The following is a 19893-nucleotide window of genomic DNA, read 5'->3' on the forward strand; positions in this document are numbered from 1 at the left end:
TGATTTCCCTGTGTTTCTCTGGTTTCCTCCCACATTCCAAAGATGTATGGTTGGGGTTATTAGTGCCAGAAAGTTGGCATCACTTGCAAACTTCCCCCAGCATATCCTTGGACTCCTTTGATTATTTACGCAAACATCGTTTTTCACTGTATGTTTCAACGTTTCAGTATAATTGTGACAAATAAAGCTAGTCTCTTTATCTATCTTTAGTGGAGTTGGTTGGAGATGAACTTGAACCTGCAATGAAAGACATAGAGGCCATTTTGTGGGGCTAAATTATCTTTTGACATTTATTTGTTTGACAGCACCTTCCGGCACAAACACGAGTATAAAATGTACAAATAAATAGTAGGAACTATATGGACTTCTCATGAACCGAGGTTCTCCCCAGAGGTCCGTTCTGAATCGGACGGTGAGGGCGAATGGAGACTTGGGTTGGTTCAGTTACTTCATGCTTGACCTACGAGGTTGACAAACTCTGCAAAGAACAAGAATAATTTATCAAATAGAAATTTTCAGAGAACTTGTCTGTTGTCCCTGTGTCTGTGTGAGTGCTGCACTAAACCTTTTATGTGTGCCAATGTGAATGACAGAGGCAACAGGCACAGGGGACCACCAACACCTTTATGTTCCTCTCCAAGTCAGACACCATGTTGTCTTGGAAATTTATCACCCCTCCTTCATTGTCACTGTGTCTAAACTCTACATCTCTCACTCACACTCTGTCACTCTCTCTGCCTGTTTCTGTCTCTTCCCTTTCTTTCTCTCTCTCTGACTGCCTTTCTCTCTCTCTCCCTCTGTCTCACACATACAAACACACAAAGGCAGAGCTCACTATCTCTTTGTGAAAGGCAATGAACACACCCATATCCCAATTGACAGATACAACATAGAAAATACTAACCTGACTGCCCAATCTTGCCATCATGATCCTCATCACCGGCTGCGAGAAGTGCCTGAATTTCGTTATCGGCAAGATCTCTTCCATTGGGTGCAAAACACTGTAGTATATGTCTATCAATGAAAAAACACAAATGAGTCCACGTCTTCCCAAACTTACCATCCTTGTGATTCCTACCCATGAACAATTACCTATCCCTCCAAATTCAATATTCAATATAATAATCTTTCTGTAGTTTTCTGCTTCTGATATCTTCCACGTTTGGAAATCCTGGAAAGGGCTTGGCAGAGTAAATGAGTCTGGAGATCAGCATAAGGGGGCTGAGTGTTTTGAGGAACAATTTCTCCACTCAAAGCATTCTGAAAATGGTGACTGGTGAAATTGGGGCCTACAACTGTTTTCTGTGTTTTTTCTTCTGTTCCCATAGTTAGCAGGTCCTCCAAGCAAGCTTGCTCGAGGGTTTCTTCAATGCATGTCCTTCCATATCTGAGCAATCATATGTATATTCTAGAAATCCCTAAGAATCAATCCACAGCCTCTGCTGCAACACTGAGGTCACTCTCAGGTTGGAGGATCATATTCCATCAAAGTAGCCTTTAACCAGATGGCATGAACATTGATTTCTCTAGCTTCCTGCTAATTTCTCTTCCCTCTGCTTTCTCTGGTTAATGATTCTGGTCACTTTGTCTCCCCTTCTCTTCTTTTCATCATCACTTCCCTCTGGTTCCCCTCCTCCTTCCCTTCCACTCATGTTCCATTCTCCTTATTAGAATTAATAAAATTTAAATAATATAAAGAATTTCTTCTTCAGCCCCTTACCTCTTCTGCCTATCACCTCCTAACTTCTTTCTTCATCCCGCAACCTGCCCGCCTGTAATACCCCCACTTCCCCATCTTCATGTTCTGGCTTCTGCCTTTTTCTTTTCCATCTAAGGATCTCAGCTGAAACGTTGACTGCTTATTTCCCTCCATAGATGCTGTGCGACTTGCTGAGTTCCTCTTCGATCATTTCGTATGTGTTGTAATACTCAGCATGTTGGACAGCATCTGTGGAGAGGGATTTTCTGATGGAAAATCAGCACAATACAGCTCCTTAGGCCCACAATGTTGTGCCAACCTCTTAACCTACTCCAATATCAATCTAACCCTTCCCACTGACATAACCCTCCATTTTTCTGTCATCCATATGACTATTTAAATGTCCTCTACCTCTACCACCATACCTTGCAACACATTCCATGCATCCACCACCCTCTGAGTAAAGAATTTACCTCTGACATCCCACCTATAATCTCCTACAAACACCTAAAATGTTTGTGTTAGTCATTTCGGTGCCGGGAATAAGACTTTGACTATCCACTCTATCATTGCCTCTTATCCTAGCGAACGTTCCACAGATGTTACCTGACTATCTGTCTCCAGTGGCGCCTGTTTTTGCTTCAAATTCCCATCATCCTATGCAACAGGCGCCAACTGCTGGAGGAACTCAGCAAGTATGGAGGAGAATGAACAGGTGACTGTGTGGTGGTTTCTTTCGAACTTATAGTCTTTTAACATCTTTGGACTATTTTTACTGTGCCCATGGTCTGTTTTTTAAAATCATTATGCTATTATTTGCACTGTTGTAACTATGTGGTTTTTGAGCATGTCTTGTAGCTTTAGTTTGTGGTCTTGTTTTGTCTGGTGGATTTGGAGCTCCTTTCCTGGGAAAGCACTAAGATGGTAGCAGATATTAATACACAGCAGCCTCTCTGGACTCTGGATTGGGGATTGCCAAACGTTACGTGGATTTCCTGGTGTAGATGATCAGCCATGATCTCAGAATGGCGGTGCAGGCTTGAAGGTACTTCTGAACTTATTGTCTATTGTCTGTTTTGTCATATGCTTTTGTGATATTCTGGAGGAACGTTGTCTCATTTTTTAACTGCATTGCATTTGTGGTTTCTAAATGACAATAAACTGAAACTGAACTGAACTGACGTTTCAGGCTGAGTCACATAATTAGTATTGGAAAGGATGGGGCAGAGGCCAGGATAAGAAGGTGGAGGGGGGAAGAAACTCCAGCTGGCAGATGATAGCCAGGGGAAAGATGAGGGGTTTGTGGAGGGGGGGATGAAGTGAGAAGCTGGGTGAGGATGGATAGAAGAGGTAAAGGGCTGAAGAAGAAGGAATCTGTTGGATTTCCAACATCTACAGAACCTCTTGTGTTCTTTCAGATCTCAACTCATTCTGAGTGAACACACAGCTTGATGAGGTGAGTGAAATGGACATGAGGATGTTAACATAATAGGCTGCAAAACAGTGTGAATCACTAGTTGCAAGAGTTCACCAGCAGCTCAATCCAATTCTCATTAGTTCTGGACAATTTCTACCAGATTAATACCCCCAGTGTTCCAACCCGTGTTAGGGTTATTGGTCTTGTGCCACTGAGTCTTACTTGAGCTCATCCTCTTCAATGTAGCCACTCTGATCCTTGTCGAGGATTTTGAAGACTTTCTCCACATCAGTCTTCGCCTTCTTCTTCAAACCAACCATGTCGAAGAACACCTTGTGATTGAAGCTTCCGGGCTCTAGACATGGTGCAAAAGAGATAGTGTCAGCAGGAAAATATCTTCACTTGTAAGGTTAGCATAGGCAACATCTTTCAGTAGAACAGTGCCCTTAACATAGCAAAATATTCCAATAGGTATCACCCACATGGAGCCACATATTGAGTTCCCAAGATTCCTAAAGCTCAGCCAAATCACACTTCATTATTTAACACTGTTTCCTTTAGTGTAAAGGAAAATGAAATAATTTTTACTCTGGATTTGGTGCAGCTCAAAAAACTGCACCTTAAGATAACACAATAATAAAAAAAACACTGTATACATACATAAGATACCTTTATATATTGTACATAGATTGATTATATGTCCATAAAGTGACATAGGCAGTGAAGTGTCTGTGTATAAGGTGATTCTGACAGAAAATGATAAAGTCGTGTTGTCCTGTAGTATTCTATGGTCCTATAGTGGTGGTGGTGTGGGTTGATGGGTGGTAGTGTTGATCAGCTTTACTACTTGGGGAAAGTAATTTGAGTCTGGTGGTCTTGGTGTGGATGATAGGAGTCCATGAGCTGGGTGGGTGGGAACCTTTATGATGTTGTTGGTGTTTTTCCAGCACCATTCTGTATGCATGTCCTTGACAGGCTGGTGTCAGTGATGCGCTGAGCAGTTTTGACTACCCATTATAGAGCTTTCCGTCACTAAAGTGCAGTTTCTGCATCTTGCACATTAGGATGCTCTCATCTGAAAATGAGGTTGGTATCAAAGAGTAGAGTGCACAGAGGTGAAAAGGGTCAGGAGGTAAAATCCAACTGCCAACAGGCATGCTGTTAAACACAGAACATAAAGCATACAACACCACAGCACAGGCCCACAATGTTGTGTTGGATCAATTAAAATATTAATCAAATGAGGTCAATGGGACTATGTGGTTAATGGTTTGGCACAGAATAGATGGGCTGAATGGCTTGTTTCTCTGCTGTAGTGTTCTATGACTCTAAATTCCAAGCAGTCACACCCTCTGTTTATGAAAAAAACAATAACAAAAAAACATGTCCTTTGAACTAATCTCCTCTTGCCTTAAATGCATATCCTGTGGTATTAGATATTTCAACCCTGGATAAAAGATGCTGTCTGCCTTCACTATGTATGTCTCTCAATCAGATCTCCCCTCTGCCTCAGACTTGCTCTTAGCAGTGTGCTGCCTCTTTACATTTGACCTACCGAAATACCGCACTTCACATTTGACATGGTTAAACTCCATCTGCCAATTCTCTACCCATATCTGCAACTGATCTGCTGTATATCCTGCTCTATTCTTTGCCAGTCTTCTATGCTACTCAAAACACCATCAATCTTCATATCATCTCCAAACTTGCACACCCACCACATTTTCATCTAGCTCATTTATTCACATTGCAAACAGCGGAAGTCCCAGTACAGATCCCTGCTGAACACCACAAGGCCTCCAGCTAGAATAAGCCCGATCACTACCATCTGTCTCATATGGGCAAGCCAGTTCTGAATCCAGATGGCCAACTTACCATGGATCAAGTGCATCTTAATCTTTGGGATGAGCCTCCTGAAAGGGACCTGGTCAAGAAATTTATTAAAATCTATGTAACAGCTCTACCTTCATCAATCATCTTCGTTACCTCGTCAAAAATATCAGTCAAGTTAATAAGACACAACTTGCCCCTCACACACCCATGCTGGCTCTCCCTAATAAAGCCATTGTTTTCCAAATGCTCATAAATCCTACCCCTAAGAATTCCCTCCAGTAACTTATCTACCACTGACGTAAGACTGGTCATAGTTTCCAGTATTATCCCTACTTCCCCTCTTGAATAACATTAGCTACTTGACAGTCCTCTGGGACCTTGCCTGTGCCCAGAAAGAACATGAATGTATTAGTCAAGGGCCCAGTAATCTCATCTCTTGCCTCTCTCAATAACTGAGGTTATTCCATCAGGTCTATGGGACATCCACATTACCCCCTTTACCTTGAAACACCCTGGCATATGGCACTGATCTTTATAACTTCCATCACCTTCTGTTTGGTAAATACTGATTTAAGTATTACTTAAGGACTGCATCCAAGTAGCTCTTCCTCCTTTTATCCTGAGTGATGCTATCTTCCCTCTAGTTATCCTCTTGATGTATGTACTTGGGATTTTCTTTAATCCTACTTGCCAAGGACTTTTCATGGCTTACCTAATTCCCGTTTTGAGTTCTTTTCTGGCTTCTTTATACTGCTCAAGGGCTGTTTAACTTCCTAAGCTTTACCTACTTTACAGAAAACTGAGCTCTGACCAATGACCAACTAGGACATCAGAAGTCTGAAAGAAGGGGGATTTCAGTCACGCCCGCTGACTGAGTAGAAAAAGGCAGCGTTGGATCATGTCAGCATCAACGGAGCTTGACCAGCAACCATTGGCGTTTAGGATTGATTAGCAAGAGCAAATTAAAGGAAAGTAGGGGCAAGTGCAGTGGCTATAGTTGCAGCGGCTACCATAGGAGTCACCACACCCCCAACAGTATCATTGGACTGGTGACCTTGAAGCTTTAGCTCTTTGAGGCTTCAGTGAAAAGAAGCTTCAGTCAGAAGGCAAAAAAAGAAAAACTCAAGGTTAAGTTTTTTTTCTCCTTCCCTTCTTAAATATCTGCTCAGCTAGGACAGTAGAGATGCCAGGCAGGATAGTTAAATGCAACATGTACAGCAAGGTGGAGGAACTCAGCAGGTCGGGCAGCATCTGTGGAAACTGAGCAGTCAATGTTTCGGGCAGAGATCCTTCATCAGGACTCAGCCCGAAACGTGGACATGGGTACCTACGTGGACATGGGTAGAACGAGTGACGAGGTTCTGTGTAGGGAGTTCAGGGAATTAGATGTTAAGTTAATGGGCAGGACCTCCAGGATTGTGATCTCAGGGTTGCTACCCATGACACGTGCTAGTGAGGCCAGAACTAGGAAGATCATGCAGTGACTGAGGAGATGATGTAGGAGGGAGGACATAAGTTTTCTGGATCATTGGGCTCTCTTCCAGGGAAGGTGGTACCTGTACAGAAGGGACAGTTAGTGCTGAGGTTGTGGAGGCAGACCTCAGAGAGTTAGGAATCTATGAGCATGGTGCATCTGGTGATCTGAGCGGCGAATATTTCAATGCAAGAGGTATTTCAGGAAAGGCGGATGAGCTCAGGGCCTGGATCAACACCTGGAGTTATGGCATTGTAGCCATTAGTGAGACTTGGATGCAGGAGGGGCAGGACTGGCATCTCAACTGGGGTTCCGTTGATTTAGATGTGACAGAACAGGAAGGATTAAAGGAGGGGTGGGTTATTGGTCAAGGAAAGTGCATGACAGACAGACTGCAGAACTCAACCAGTGAGGCTTTTAGGGTGAAAGAAGGAAGGGTTGACCACAGTCCTAGAAAGTTGGTTAATCTGTAAAGATTAACACCTTCCAGACCCAAAGGATATAAAACAATGCTTCAGTGTTCAAGGCATCACTCCTGCTTTTTTAAAAAAATGTTGCAGTTCGGGATTAACACTTCAGACTGTGGTGAGAACCTTTTGATTGTGCTTTTTATTTGAGAAGTTTAATAGGAGAAGCAGAAGTTTGAGTGCCCAGGTAACCATCATGAGTTTATCTGAATCCATAACCACATTTCATTAGCTGTGACACACACACAAAATGTTGGAGGAATGCAGCAGGTCAGGCAGCATCTATGGAGGGGATGAACAGTCAATGTTTTGGGCTGAGACCCTTCATCAGGACAGGGAAAGAAGGGGAAGAAGCCAGAATAAGAAGGTGGGGAAGGAGTACAAATTGGCAGGTGATAGTGAGACCAGGTGAGGGGGTAGCTGAATGTGTGGGGGATGGGAGCTGAGAGGTAATAGGTGGGGGTGGCAAAGCGTTGAAGAAGACAGAATCTGATAAGAGAGCAGAGTGGACCATAAGGGAAGGAGGAGAGAACCAGAGGAGTATTATGGGTAGATGAGGAGAACAGAAAAGGTGAGTGGGGAACAAGAATGGGGAATGGAAAAAGAGAAGGGGGAAGGGGAGAAATTGCTGGAAATTAGAGAAAATGTTATGTGCACAGGCATCTTTGATTCCCAGTTTCCAAGGGCATCATGTAGTTTCTCTTAAGATTAGAATTGCTCTGATAGGAGAGAAGAGAGGGTCATGGGAGAAAGGGAAGGATGAGGGGTATGTGATGGGCAGGTGAGGGGAAGGGAAGGGGTAAGTGGAGAGCAGAATGGGGAATAGAAAAAGAGAGAAGTGTGCGGGGGGAAAAAATTACTGGAAGCTGGCAGATGATAGGTGAGAGCAGGTGAGGAGGAAGGTGGGTGGGTTTGGGGAGGGAGGATGAAGTGAGAAGCTGGGACTTGATAAGTTATAGGTGGGAAGTGATAGTGTGTTTAATATTTGATTCACTAAGTTCCTTTAAAGATAGTATTGTTACAATTTTTACCAAGGGTCAGTGATGTGTCACTCCAGATCAACATGAATGTGGTCATTGGTTTATTTTTTGGCAATGGAATATTTGTTTTGAACACCATCCAGGCAGATCATTACCAAACATGAGTACAAGGGAAATCCATAAGAGAATGCAGAATTTTGTTTTACAGTTCCAGAGAAAATGCAATGCAGTGCAGTAGACATGGTGTATGAGCCATGAAGAGGTAGATAGTGAAATCAACAGTCCATCACTTAGTGTTTCACTGGTCTGTTCAGGAGTCTGGTAACAAAGGGATATAAGATGTCCTTCAGCCTGGTGATGCATGTTTTTTGAATCTCTGCCTGATGGAAGGGGGCAGAAGAGAGAGTGCTGGGCTGGAAGGGGTCTTTTGTTATGTTGGCTATTTTCCCAAGGGAGTGGGAGTCCATGGAAGGGAGGTTGGTCTTCATATGGGCTGGGCTGTGTCCTCAACTCTCTGGCTTGACATTTGTGATCTGCCATCTTCCCAAAGGAAGGGGTTAAATCAGAACTAAATACTATGGGAAACAGAAATTGAAGCAGAGAGTTTTGGAAACTCTCAGAACTGTGGAGTAAGAGTCGGACAAGAGGACTGATGGGATTGCTCCCAAGAATGGGACCATTGGTCTAAATGGGCGCCTTTTGCTTCACAGTGAATCTTTTGTAAATGCTTGGTGGGTCAGATATCATCCATGGAGGGAGAAGTGAAGGCTTATCAAGTTTTGTTGAAAGGTGACTAGCACGATATACTAACTTCGTTTCTCTTCCCATGCCAATATTTCTTGATGTGAAGCATTTTAAGTGCGACCTTACAAAACAATGTCCTTATTCCTTGATACAATAAACTGTAAACTGCACTTACTTTGGAAATTGTCCAGGGCTTTTTTAATGTCATCCTTGGCAAGCACATCTGTAATAGTCATCTTCGCAGCTGTTGAGGGAGAGGAAATAGCGTTCGTTTAAATGTTTTGGGCTGAGTCAAAACCTTGACAAATTTTCCAGTTGTTTCTCATGTGAAACTTGCAACACAGTTTTGCAACTTGCAACATCTTTTCTGTACAGCAGTTTGATTATCCATCTTCCTGCCTTTAACACTTATACGTTCCTATTTTCCCTTCACAATGATTTGTCTAGCTTCTAAACAGAATCCCTGTAGGAATATTCCAGTCTTTGCTCCTTTTTGCTGATCATCAACATTGTGAATTATTCTGAAAGCTTACTTTTTTTAGCACTTGGAAAGCAAAATCCCATTTAAAGAAGCTGTTTCTATATCAATACCATTGCTGCTGAAATTGAGTTTGTTGTTGCTTTGCAACCTAGATATAGTCTGTAGTAAGTTTGGTGTGCATGGGGGCAATACCCAGAAACTAATCTCCTTTATTATTTTGCATATCTGTTTGAATGTACACTCAGTGGTCACTATATTTTGTACATCTGCTCGTTACTGTAAATATCTTATCAGCCAATCAAATAGGAACAACTCAATCATGAAAGCATGCAGACATGGTCAAGAGGTTCAATTGTTGTTCAGACCAAACATCAGAATGGGGAAGAAAAGTGATCAAAATGACTTTGACTGTGGAATGATTGTAGCTGCCAAATGGAGTGGTTTGAGTATCTCAGAAACTGAAGATCTCCTGGGGTTATCACCCAAAACAGTCTCTAGTGTTTACAGACAATGGTATAAAAATACAAAAGCATTCAGTGAGTGACAGTTCTATGGGTGAAAATGCCTTGTTAATGAGAGAGATCAGAGGAGAATGGCCAGACTGATTCAAGCTGACAGGAAGGTGACAGTAACACAAATAATCACATGTTACAACAGTGGTGTGCAGGAGAGCGTCTCAGTGCAGAACACAAAGGGGATGGTAAACAGCAGCAGAAGACCATGAACATACAGAAGATCACTGAGTATATAAGTGGAAGTTCACACTTTAGTAGTCTCTAGGTTGTGTGTGTTTCTGGGGTGAGCATAGATTTTTTTTTTGGGTGAATGCACTAAGTGTTCTTCCCAGGGAAGTGGAACCAAAAGCTAGAGGGGAAAGACCTAAAAGGGACCTGAATATTCTTCAGACAGAGTGTGTACATGGAACACCTGCCAAAAAAAGTAAATGAAGCAGATGCAATAATGACATTTAAAAGGCATTTGGATGTACATGGACAAAACACGGGACTGGCTTGTAAACAAATGAGACAGGCTTGTAGGCACGTTGGTTGGTGTGGATCTGGTGCTTTTGTATCTGACTTTGTAATCCAATACCCTCAGAACTCTTGGTGATAGTCTAAGCAGATTGACTGTTACACTTAATTCAACACTTTTTTTTAAATTCAAGAAACAGAACAAGTTAGTTTTATCAATAAACACAAGAGATTTTGCAGATGCTGAAAATCCAGAGTCTCACACACACACACAAAGGAATAAAGAATTGATGTTTTAGGCCAAGATCAGGTGATTTAGACATTGCACATGAATAATATAACTTTTTCAGGAAGCTGGTGAATTTTAAGAGTGTGCAATCAAGGGCCTTGGTGTGTTCAAAACTAGCAAAGGAAATGGGTCTCCAGGGAATTTAAGTCTGGAAAATGTGTTTACAGAGAATCTGGGAAATGTGTCCCAGGTGAGCTTAAAGAGAATCTAGGAAAAGTGGCCTGTGAGTTTATAGAGAGCCTTGGAAATGGGCTCCCTGTGAGTTTACTGGGGTGCCTGGGAAATGGGGATACTGTGAGTTTACAGTGGGTCTGGGAACTGGGACCTGTGTTTATAGAGAGAGTACAGAGGAGATTTACTAGAATGTTACCTGGGTTTCAGCACCTAAGTTACAGGGAAAGGTTGAACAAGTTAGGTCTTTATTCTTTGGAGTGTAGAAGGTTGAGGGGGGACTTGACAGAGGTATTTAAAATTGAGGGGGATAGATAGAGTTGACGTAGATAGGCTTTTTCCACTGACAGTAGGGGAGATTCAAACTAGAGGACATGAGTTGAGACACAACTTAAAGTTTACGGGAAACACAAGGGGGAACTTCTTTATTAAGAGAGTGGTGGCTGTGTGGAACGAGCTTCCAGTAGAAGTGGTAGAGGCAGGTTCAATTTTGACATTAAAAGAAAAATTGGATGGGTATATGGACAGGAAAGGAATGGAGCATTACGGGCTGAGCGCAGGTAGGTGGAACTAGGTGAGAGTAAGTGTTTGGCAGGGACTGGAAGGGCTGAGATGGCCTGTTTACATGGTGTAATTGTTGTATGGTTATACAGAGTCTTGGAAACAGGGTCCCTGTGAGTTTACAGAGGGTCTGGGAAATGGGGTCTGTGTGAGTTTACACAGATCTCGGCTGCCCCAGCTACCCAGGGCATATTCACAACCCGGACTCCAGCACCAAATGTATCACTCCCATTTCCTGCACCCTATCTGAACAACACCCCACTCGGGATAGGGTTCCCCTTGTCCTCACCTACCTCCCCACCAGCCTCTGGATCCAACATATAATTCTCCGTAACTTCCGCCACCTCCAACGGGATCCCACTACCAAGCACATCATTCCCTTCCCCCCCCCCCTTTCTGCTTTTCACAGGGATCGCTCCATACGTGACTTCCTTGTCCATTCGTCCCCCCCCCATCCCTTCCCACTGATCTCCCTCTTGGCACTTATCCTTGTAAGCGGAACAAGTGCTACACCTGCCCTTACACTTCCTCCCTCACCACCATTCAGGGCCCCAGACAGTCCTTCCAGGTGAGGCGACACTTCACCTGTGAGTCGGCTGGTGTGGTATACTGCATCCGGTTCTCTGGGTGTGGCCTTTTATATATCGGTGAGACCCGATGCAGACTGGGAGACTGTTTCGCTGAACACCTACACTCTGTCTGCCAGAGAGAGCAGGATCTCCCAGAGGCCTCCAACCTGATGACACGAACATTGACTTATCTAGTTTCCGTTAATACCCCTCCTCCCCTTCTTACCCCATCCCTGACATATTTAGATATTTTCCCTCTTTTTTTTTCTCTCTTTCTGCCCATCACTCTGCCTGTTCTCCATCTCGCTCTGGTGCTCCCCCCACCTTTCTTTCTCCCTAGGCCTCCCGTCCCATGATCCTTTCCCTTCTCCAGCTCTGTATCACTTAAGCCAATCACCTTTCTGGCTCTCAGCTTCACCCCACCCCCTATCAATTCCTATCTTCTCTTATCATTTTGTATTTTCCCCTCCCCCTCCTACTTTCAAATCTCTTACTATCTTTCCTTTCAGTTAGTCCTGACGAAGGGTCTCAGACCGAAACGTCGACAGTGCTTCTCCCTATAGATGCTGCCTGGCCTGCTGCGTTCCACAAGCATTTTGTGTGAGTTGTCCCTGGGAGTTTGCAGAAGGTCTGGGAAATGGGGTCCCTGTGAGTTTACACAGGGTCTGGGAAATGGGGTCCCTGTGAGTTTACACAGGGTCTGGGAAATGGGGTCCCTGTGAGTTTACACAGGGTCTGGGAAATGGGGTCCCTGTGAGTTTACACAGGGTCTGGGAAATGGGGTCCCTGTGAGTTTACACAGGGTCTGGGAAATGGGGTCCCTGTGAGTTTACACAGGGTCTGGGAAATGGGGTCCCTGTGAGTTTACACAGGGTCTGGGAAATGGGGTCCCTGTGAGTTTACACAGGGTCTGGGAAATGGGGTCCCTGTGAGTTTACACAGGGTCTGGGAAATGGGGTCCCTGTGAGTTTACACAGGGTCTGGGAAATGGGGTCCCTGTGAGTTTATACAGGGTCTGGGAAATGGGGTCCCTGTGAATTTATACAGGGTCTGGGAAATAGGGTCCCTGTGAGTTTACACAGGGTCTGGGAAATGGGTTCCTGTGAGTTTACAGTGGGTCTGGCAAATGGGGTCCCTGTGAATTTATACAGGGTCTGGGAAATGGGGTCCCTGTGAGTTTACACAGGGTGTGGGAAATGGGGCCCCTGTGAGTTTACACAGGGTGTGGGAAATGGGGCCCCTGTGAGTTTACACAGGGTGTGGGAAATGGGGCCCCTGTGAGTTTACACAGGGTGTGGGAAATGGGGCCCCTGTGAGTTTACACAGGGTGTGGGAAATGGGGCCCCTGTGAGTTTACACAGGGTGTGGGAAATGGGGCCCCTGTGAGTTTACACAGGGTGTGGGAAATGGGGCCCCTGTGAGTTTACACAGGGTGTGGGAAATGGGGCCCCTGTGAGTTTACACAGGGTGTGGGAAATGGGGCCCCTGTGAATTTACACAGGGTGTGGGAAATGGGGCCCCTGTGAGTTTACACAGGGTGTGGGAAATGGGGCCCCTGTGAGTTTACACAGGGTGTGGGAAATGGGGCCCCTGTGAGTTTACACAGGGTGTGGGAAATGGGGCCCCTGTGAGTTTACACAGGGTGTGGGAAATGGGGCCCCTGTGAGTTTACACAGGGTGTGGGAAACGGGGCCCCTGTGAGTTTACACAGGGTGTGGGAAATGTGGTCCCTGTGAGTTTACAGTGGGTCTGGGAAATGGGGTCCCTGTGAGTTTGCAGTGGGTCTGTGATATGGGGTCCCTGTGAGTTCGCAGTCGGTCTGTGATATGGGGTCCCTGTGAGTTTACACAGGGTCTGTGAAATGGGGTCCCTGTGAGTTTACAGCGGGTCTGGGAAATGGGGTCCCTGTGAGTTTACAGTGGGTCTGGGAAATGGGGTCCCTGTGAGTTTACAGTGGGTCTGGGAAATGGGGTCCCTGTGAGTTTACACAGGGTCTGTGAAATGGGGTCCCTGTGAGTTTACACAGGGTCTGTGAAATGGGGCCCCTGTGAGTTTACAGTGGGTCTAGGAAATGGGGTCCCTGTGAGTTTACACAGGGTTTGGGAAATTTGGCCCCTGTGAGTTTACACAGGGTCTGGGAAATGTGGTCCCTGTGAGTTTACAGTGGGTCTAGGAAATGGGGTCCCTGTGAGTTTACACAGGGTCTGGGGCATGGGGTCCCTGTGAGTTTACACAGGGTCTGGGACATGGGGTTCCTGTGAGTTTACACAGGGTCTGGGACATGGGGTCCCTGTGAGTTTACACAGGGTCTGGGACATGGGGTCCCTGTGAGTTTACACAGGGTCTGGGACATGGGGTCCCTGTGAGTTTACACAGGGTCTGGGACATGGGGTCCCTGTGAGTTTACACAGGGTCTGGGACATGGGGTCCCTGTGAGTTTACACAGGGTCTGGGACATGGGGTCCCTGTGAGTTTACACAGGGTCTGGGACATGGGGTCCCTGTGAGTTTACACAGGGTCTGGGACATGGGGTCCCTGTGAGTTTACACAGGGTCTGGGACATGGGGTCCCTGTGAGTTTACACAGGGTCTGGGACATGGGGTCCCTGTGAGTTTACACAGGGTCTGGGACATGGGGTCCCTGTGAGTTTACACAGGGTCTGGGACATGGGGTCCCTGTGAGTTTACACAGGGTCTGGGACATGGGGTCCCTGTGAGTTTACACAGGGTCTGGGACATGGGGTCCCTGTGAGTTTACACAGGGTCTGGGACATGGGGTCCCTGTGAGTTTACACAGGGTCTGGGACATGGGGTCCCTGTGAGTTTACACAGGGTCTGGGACATGGGGTCCCTGTGAGTTTACACAGGGTCTGGGACATGGGGTCCCTGTGAGTTTACACAGGGTCTGGGACATGGGGTCCCTGTGAGTTTACACAGGGTCTGGGACATGGGGTCCCTGTGAGTTTACACGGGGTCTGGGAAATGGTGTCCCCGTGAGTTTATACGGGGTCGGGGAAATGGGGTCCCCGTGAGTTCGCAGTGGGTCTGGGAAATGGGGTCCCCGTGAGTGTACAGAGGGTCTGGGAAATGGGGCCCCTGTGAGTTTACACAGGGTCTGGGAAATGGGGTCCCTGTGAGTTTACACAGGGTCTGGGAAATGGGGTCCCTGTGAGTTTACACAGGGTCTGGGAAATGGGGTCCCTGTGAGTTTACATAGGGTCTGGGAAATGGGGTTCCTGTGAGTTTACAGTTGGTCTGGGAAATGGGGTCCCTGTGAGTTTACAGTGGGTCTGGGAAATGGGGTCCCTGTGAGTTTGCAGTGGGTCTGGGAAATGTGGTCCCTGTGAGTTTGCAGTGGGTCTGGGAAATGGAGTCCCTGTGAGTTTACACAGGGTCTGGGAAATGGGGTCCCTGTGAGTTTACACAGGGTCTGGGAAATGGGGCCCCTGTGAGTTTACACAGGGTCTGGGAAATGGGGCCCCTGTGAGTTTACACAGGGTCTCGGAAATGGGGCCCCAGTGAGTTTACACAGGGTCTGGGAAATGGGGTCCCTGTGATTTTACACAGGGTCTGGGAAATGGGGTCCCCGTGAGTTTACACAGGGAATGGGAAATGGGGTCCCTGTGAGTTTACACAGGGTCTGGGAAATGGGGTCCCTGTGAGTTTACACAGGGTCTGGGAAATGGGGTCCCTGTGAGTTTACACAGGGTCTGGGAAATGGGGTCCCTGTGAGTTTACACAGGGTCTGGGAAATGGGGTCCCTGTGAGTTTACACAGGGTCTGGGAAATGGGGTCCCTGTGAGTTTACACAGGGTCTGGGAAATGGGGTCCCTGTGAGTTTACACAGGGTCTGGGAAATGGGGTCCCTGTGAGTTTACACAGGGTCTGGGAAATGGGGTCCCTGTGAGTTTACACAGGGTCTGGGAAATGGGGTCGCTGTGAGTTTACACAGGGTCTGGGAAATGGGGTCCCTGTGAGTTTGCAGTGGGTCTGGGAAATGGGGTCCCTGTGAGTTTACAGTGGGTCTGGGAAATGGGGTCCCTGTGAGATTACACAGGGTCTGGGAAATGGGGTCCCTGTGAGTATACAGTGGGTCTGGGAAATGGGGTCCCTGTGAGTATACAGTGGGTCTGGGAAATGGGGTCCCTGTGAGATTACACAGGGTCTGGGAAATGGGGTCACTGTGAGTTTACATAGGGTCTGGGAAATGGGGTTCCTGTGAGTTTACAGTGGGTCTGGGAAATGGGGTCCCTGTGAGTTTACAGTGGGTCTGGGAAATGGGGTCCCTGTGAGTTTGCAGTGGGTCTGGGAAATGTGGTCCCTGTGAGTTTGCAGTGGGTCTGTGATATGGGGTCCCTGTGAGTTTGCAGTGGGTCTGTGAAATGGGGTCCCTGTGAGTTTACACAGGGTCTGGGAAATGGGGTCCCTGTGAGTTTACACAGGGTCTGGGAAATGGGGTCCCTGTGAGTTTACACAGGGTCTGGGAAATGGGGTCCCTGTGAGTTTACACAGGGTCTGGGAAATGGGGCCCCTGTGAGTTTACACAGGGTCTGGGAAATGGGGCCCCTGTGAGTTTACACAGGGTCAGGGAAATGGGGTCCCAGTGAGTTTACACAGGGTCTGGGAAATGGGGTCCCTGTGATTTTACACAGGGAATGGGAAATGGGGTCCCTGTGAGTTTACACAGGGAATGGGAAATGGGGTCCCTGTGAGTTTACACAGGGTCTGGGAAATGGGGTCCCTGTGAGTTTACACAGGGAATGGGAAATGGGGTCCCTGTGAGTTTACACAGGGTCTGGGAAATGGGGTCCCTGTGAGTTTACACAGGGTCTGGGAAATGGGGTCCCTGTGAGTTTACACAGGGTCTGGGAAATGGGGTCCCTGTGAGTTTACACAGGGTCTGGGAAATGGGGTCCCTGTGAGTTTACACAGGGTCTGGGAAATGGGGTCCCTGTGAGTTTACACAGGGTCTGGGAAATGGGGTCCCTGTGAGTTTACACAGGGTCTGGGAAATGGGGTCCCTGTGAGTTTACACAGGGTCTGGGAAATGGGGTCCCTGTGAGTTTACACAGGGTCTGGGAAATGGGGTCCCTGTGAGTTTACACAGGGTCTGGGAAATGGGGTCCCTGTGAGTTTACACAGGGTCTGGGAAATGGGGTCCCTGTGAGTTTACACAGGGTCTGGGAAATGGGGTCCCTGTGAGTTTACACAGGGTCTGGGAAATGGGGTCCCTGTGAGTTTGCAGTGGGTCTGGGAAATGGGGTCCCTGTGAGTTTGCAGTGGGTCTGGGAAATGGGGTCCCTGTGAGTTTACAGTGGGTCTGGGAAATGGGGTCCCTGTGAGATTACACAGGGTCTGGGAAATGGGGTCCCTGTGAGTATACAGTGGGTCTGGGAAATGGGGTCCCTGTGAGTATACAGTGGGTCTGGGAAATGGGGTCCCTGTGAGATTACACAGGGTCTGGGAAATGGGGTCCCCGTGAGATTACACAGGGTCTGGGAAATGGGGTCCCTGTGAGTTTAAAGAGGGTCTGGGAAATGGGGTCCCTGTGAGTTTACAGTGGGTCTGGGAAATGGGGTCCCTGTGAGTTTACAGTGGGTCTGGGAAATGGGGTCCCTGTGAGTTTACACAGGGTCTGGGAAATGGGGTCCCTGTGAGTTTACACAGGGTCTGGGAAATGGGGTCCCTGTGAGTTTACACAGGGTCTGGGAAATGGGGTCCCTGTGAGTTTACACAGGGTCTGGGAAATGGGGTCCCTGTGAGTTTACACAGGGTCTGGGAAATGGGGTCCCTGTGAGTTTACACAGGGTCTGGGAAACGGGGTCCCTGTGAGTTTACACAGGGTCTGGGAAACGGGGTCCCTGTGAGTTTACACAGGGTCTGGGAAATGGGGTCCCTGTGAGTTTACACAGGGTCTGGGAAATGGGGTCCCTGTGAGTTTACACAGGGTCTGGGAAATGGGGTCCCTGTGAGTTTACACAGGGTCTGGGAAATGGGGTCCCTGTGAGTTTACACAGGGTCTGGGAAATGTGGTCCCTGTGAGTTTACAGTGGGTCTAGGAAATGGGGTCCCTGTGAGTTTACACAGGGTCTGGGACATGGGGTCCCTGTGAGTTTACACAGTGTCTGGGAAATGGGGTCCCTGTGAGTTTACACAGGGTCTGGGAAATGGGGTCCCTGTGAGTTTAAACAGTGTCTGGGAAATGGGGTCCCTGTGAGTTTACACGGGGTCTGGGAAATGGGGTCCCCGTGAGTTTATACGGGGTCGGGGAAATGGGGTCCCCGTGAGTTCGCAGTGGGTCTGGGAAATGGGGTCCCCGTGAGTTTACACAGGGTCTGGGAAATGGGGTCCCTGTGAGTTTACACAGGGTCTGGGAAATGGGGTCCCTGTGAGTTTACACAGGGTCTGGGAAACGGGGTCCCTGTGAGTTTACACAGGGTCTGGGAAACGGGGTCCCTGTGAGTTTACACAGGGTCTGGGAAATGGGGTCCCTGTGAGTTTACACAGGGTCTGGGAAATGGGGTCCCTGTGAGTTTACACAGGGTCTGGGAAATGGGGTCCCTGTGAGTTTACACAGGGTCTGGGAAATGTGGTCCCTGTGAGTTTACAGTGGGTCTAGGAAATGGGGTCCCTGTGAGTTTACACAGGGTCTGGGACATGGGGTCCCTGTGAGTTTACACAGTGTCTGGGAAATGGGGTCCCTGTGAGTTTACACAGGGTCTGGGAAATGGGGTCCCTGTGAGTTTAAACAGTGTCTGGGAAATGGGGTCCCTGTGAGTTTACACAGGGTCTGGGAAATGGGGTCCCCGTGAGTTTATACGGGGTCGGGGAAATGGGGTCCCCGTGAGTTCGCAGTGGGTCTGGGAAATGGGGTCCCTGTGAGTTTACAGAGGGTCTGGGAAATGGGGTCCCTGTGAGTTTATACAGGGTCTGGGAATTGGGGTCCCTGTGAGTTTGCAGTGGGTCTGGCAAATGGGGTCCCTGTGAGTTTGCAGAGGGTCTGGGAAATGGGGCCCCTGTGAGTTTACACAGGGTCTGGGAAATGGGGCCCCTGTGAGTTTACACAGGGTCTGGGAAATGGGGCCCCTGTGAGTTTACACAGGGTCTGGGAAATGGGGCCCCTGTGAGTTTACACAGGGTCTGGGAAATGGGGCCCCTGTGAGTTTACACAGGGTCTGGGAAATGGGGCCCCTGTGAGTTTACACAGGGTCTGGGAAATGGGGCCCCTGTGAGTTTACACAGGGTTTGGGAAATGGGGCCCCTGTGAGTTTACACAGGGTCTGGGAAATGGGGTCCCTGTGAGCTTACACTAGGTCTGGGAAATGGGGTCCCTGTGAGTTTACACAGGGTCTGGGAAATGGGGTCCCTGTGAGTTTACACAGGGTCTGGGAAATGGGGTCCCTGTGAGTTTGCAGAGGGTCTGGGAAATGGGGTCGCTGTGAGTTTACACAGGGTCTGGGAAATGGGGTCCCTGCGAGTTTGCAGTGGGTCTGGGAAATGGGATCCCTGTGAGTTTACAGTGGGGCTGGGAAATGGGGTCCCTGTGAGATTACACAGGGTCTGGGAAATGGGGTCCCTGTGAGTATACAGTGGGTCTGGGAAATGGGGTCCCTGTGAGATTACACAGGGTCTGGGAAATGGGGTCCCCTTGAGATTACACAGTGTCTGGGAAATGGGGTCCCTGTGAGTTTAAAGAGGGTCTGGGAAATGGTGTCCCTGTGAGTTTACAGTGGGTCTGGGAAATGGGGTCCCTGTGAGTTTACACAGGGTCTGGGAAATGGGGTCCCTGTGAGTTTACACAGGGTCTGGGAAATGGGGTCCCTGTGAGTTTGCAGAGGGTCTGGGAAATGGGGCCCCTGTGAGTTTGCAGAGGGTCTGGGAAATGGGGCCCCTGTGAGTTTGCACAGGGTCTGGGAAATTGGGCCCCTGTGAGTTTACACAAGGTCTGGGAAACGGGGTCCCTGTGAGTTTACACTGGGTCTGGGAAATGGGGTCCCTGTGAGTTTACACAGGGTCTGGGAAATGGGGTCCCTGTGAGTTTACACAGGGTGTGGGAAATGGGGTCCCTGTGAGTTTACAGTGGGTCTGGGAAATGGGGTCCCTGTGAGTTTACAGTGGGTCTGGGAAATGGGGTCCCTGTTAGTTTACACAGGGTCTGGGAAATGGGGTCCCTGTGAGTTTACACAGGGTCTGGGAAATGGGGTCCCTGTGAGTTTGCAGTGGGTCTGGGAAATGGGG

General features: G+C 47.8%; 1 protein-coding gene across 1 annotated transcript in view; it reads right to left on the minus strand.

The window, feature by feature from the left end:
* Positions 1-276: 276 nt before the first annotated feature.
* pvalb6 (parvalbumin 6) overlaps positions 277-19893 on the minus strand; it is a 64559-nt gene continuing 44942 nt past the window's right edge. Inside the window, exons 2-5 of the mRNA XM_059953280.1 lie at positions 8790-8858; positions 3339-3471; positions 905-1014; positions 277-478 (exon numbers count right to left, since the gene is read on the minus strand). Coding sequence (XP_059809263.1) covers positions 450-478; positions 905-1014; positions 3339-3471; positions 8790-8850 — 333 coding nt within the window. The 5' untranslated portion in view covers positions 8851-8858 and the 3' untranslated portion in view covers positions 277-449. The remainder of the gene's footprint in view (positions 479-904; positions 1015-3338; positions 3472-8789; positions 8859-19893) is intronic.

This window comes from Hypanus sabinus, chromosome 29, assembly GCF_030144855.1.
Source record: "Hypanus sabinus isolate sHypSab1 chromosome 29, sHypSab1.hap1, whole genome shotgun sequence".
In the NCBI taxonomy this organism is placed as follows: domain Eukaryota; kingdom Metazoa; phylum Chordata; class Chondrichthyes; order Myliobatiformes; family Dasyatidae; genus Hypanus; species Hypanus sabinus.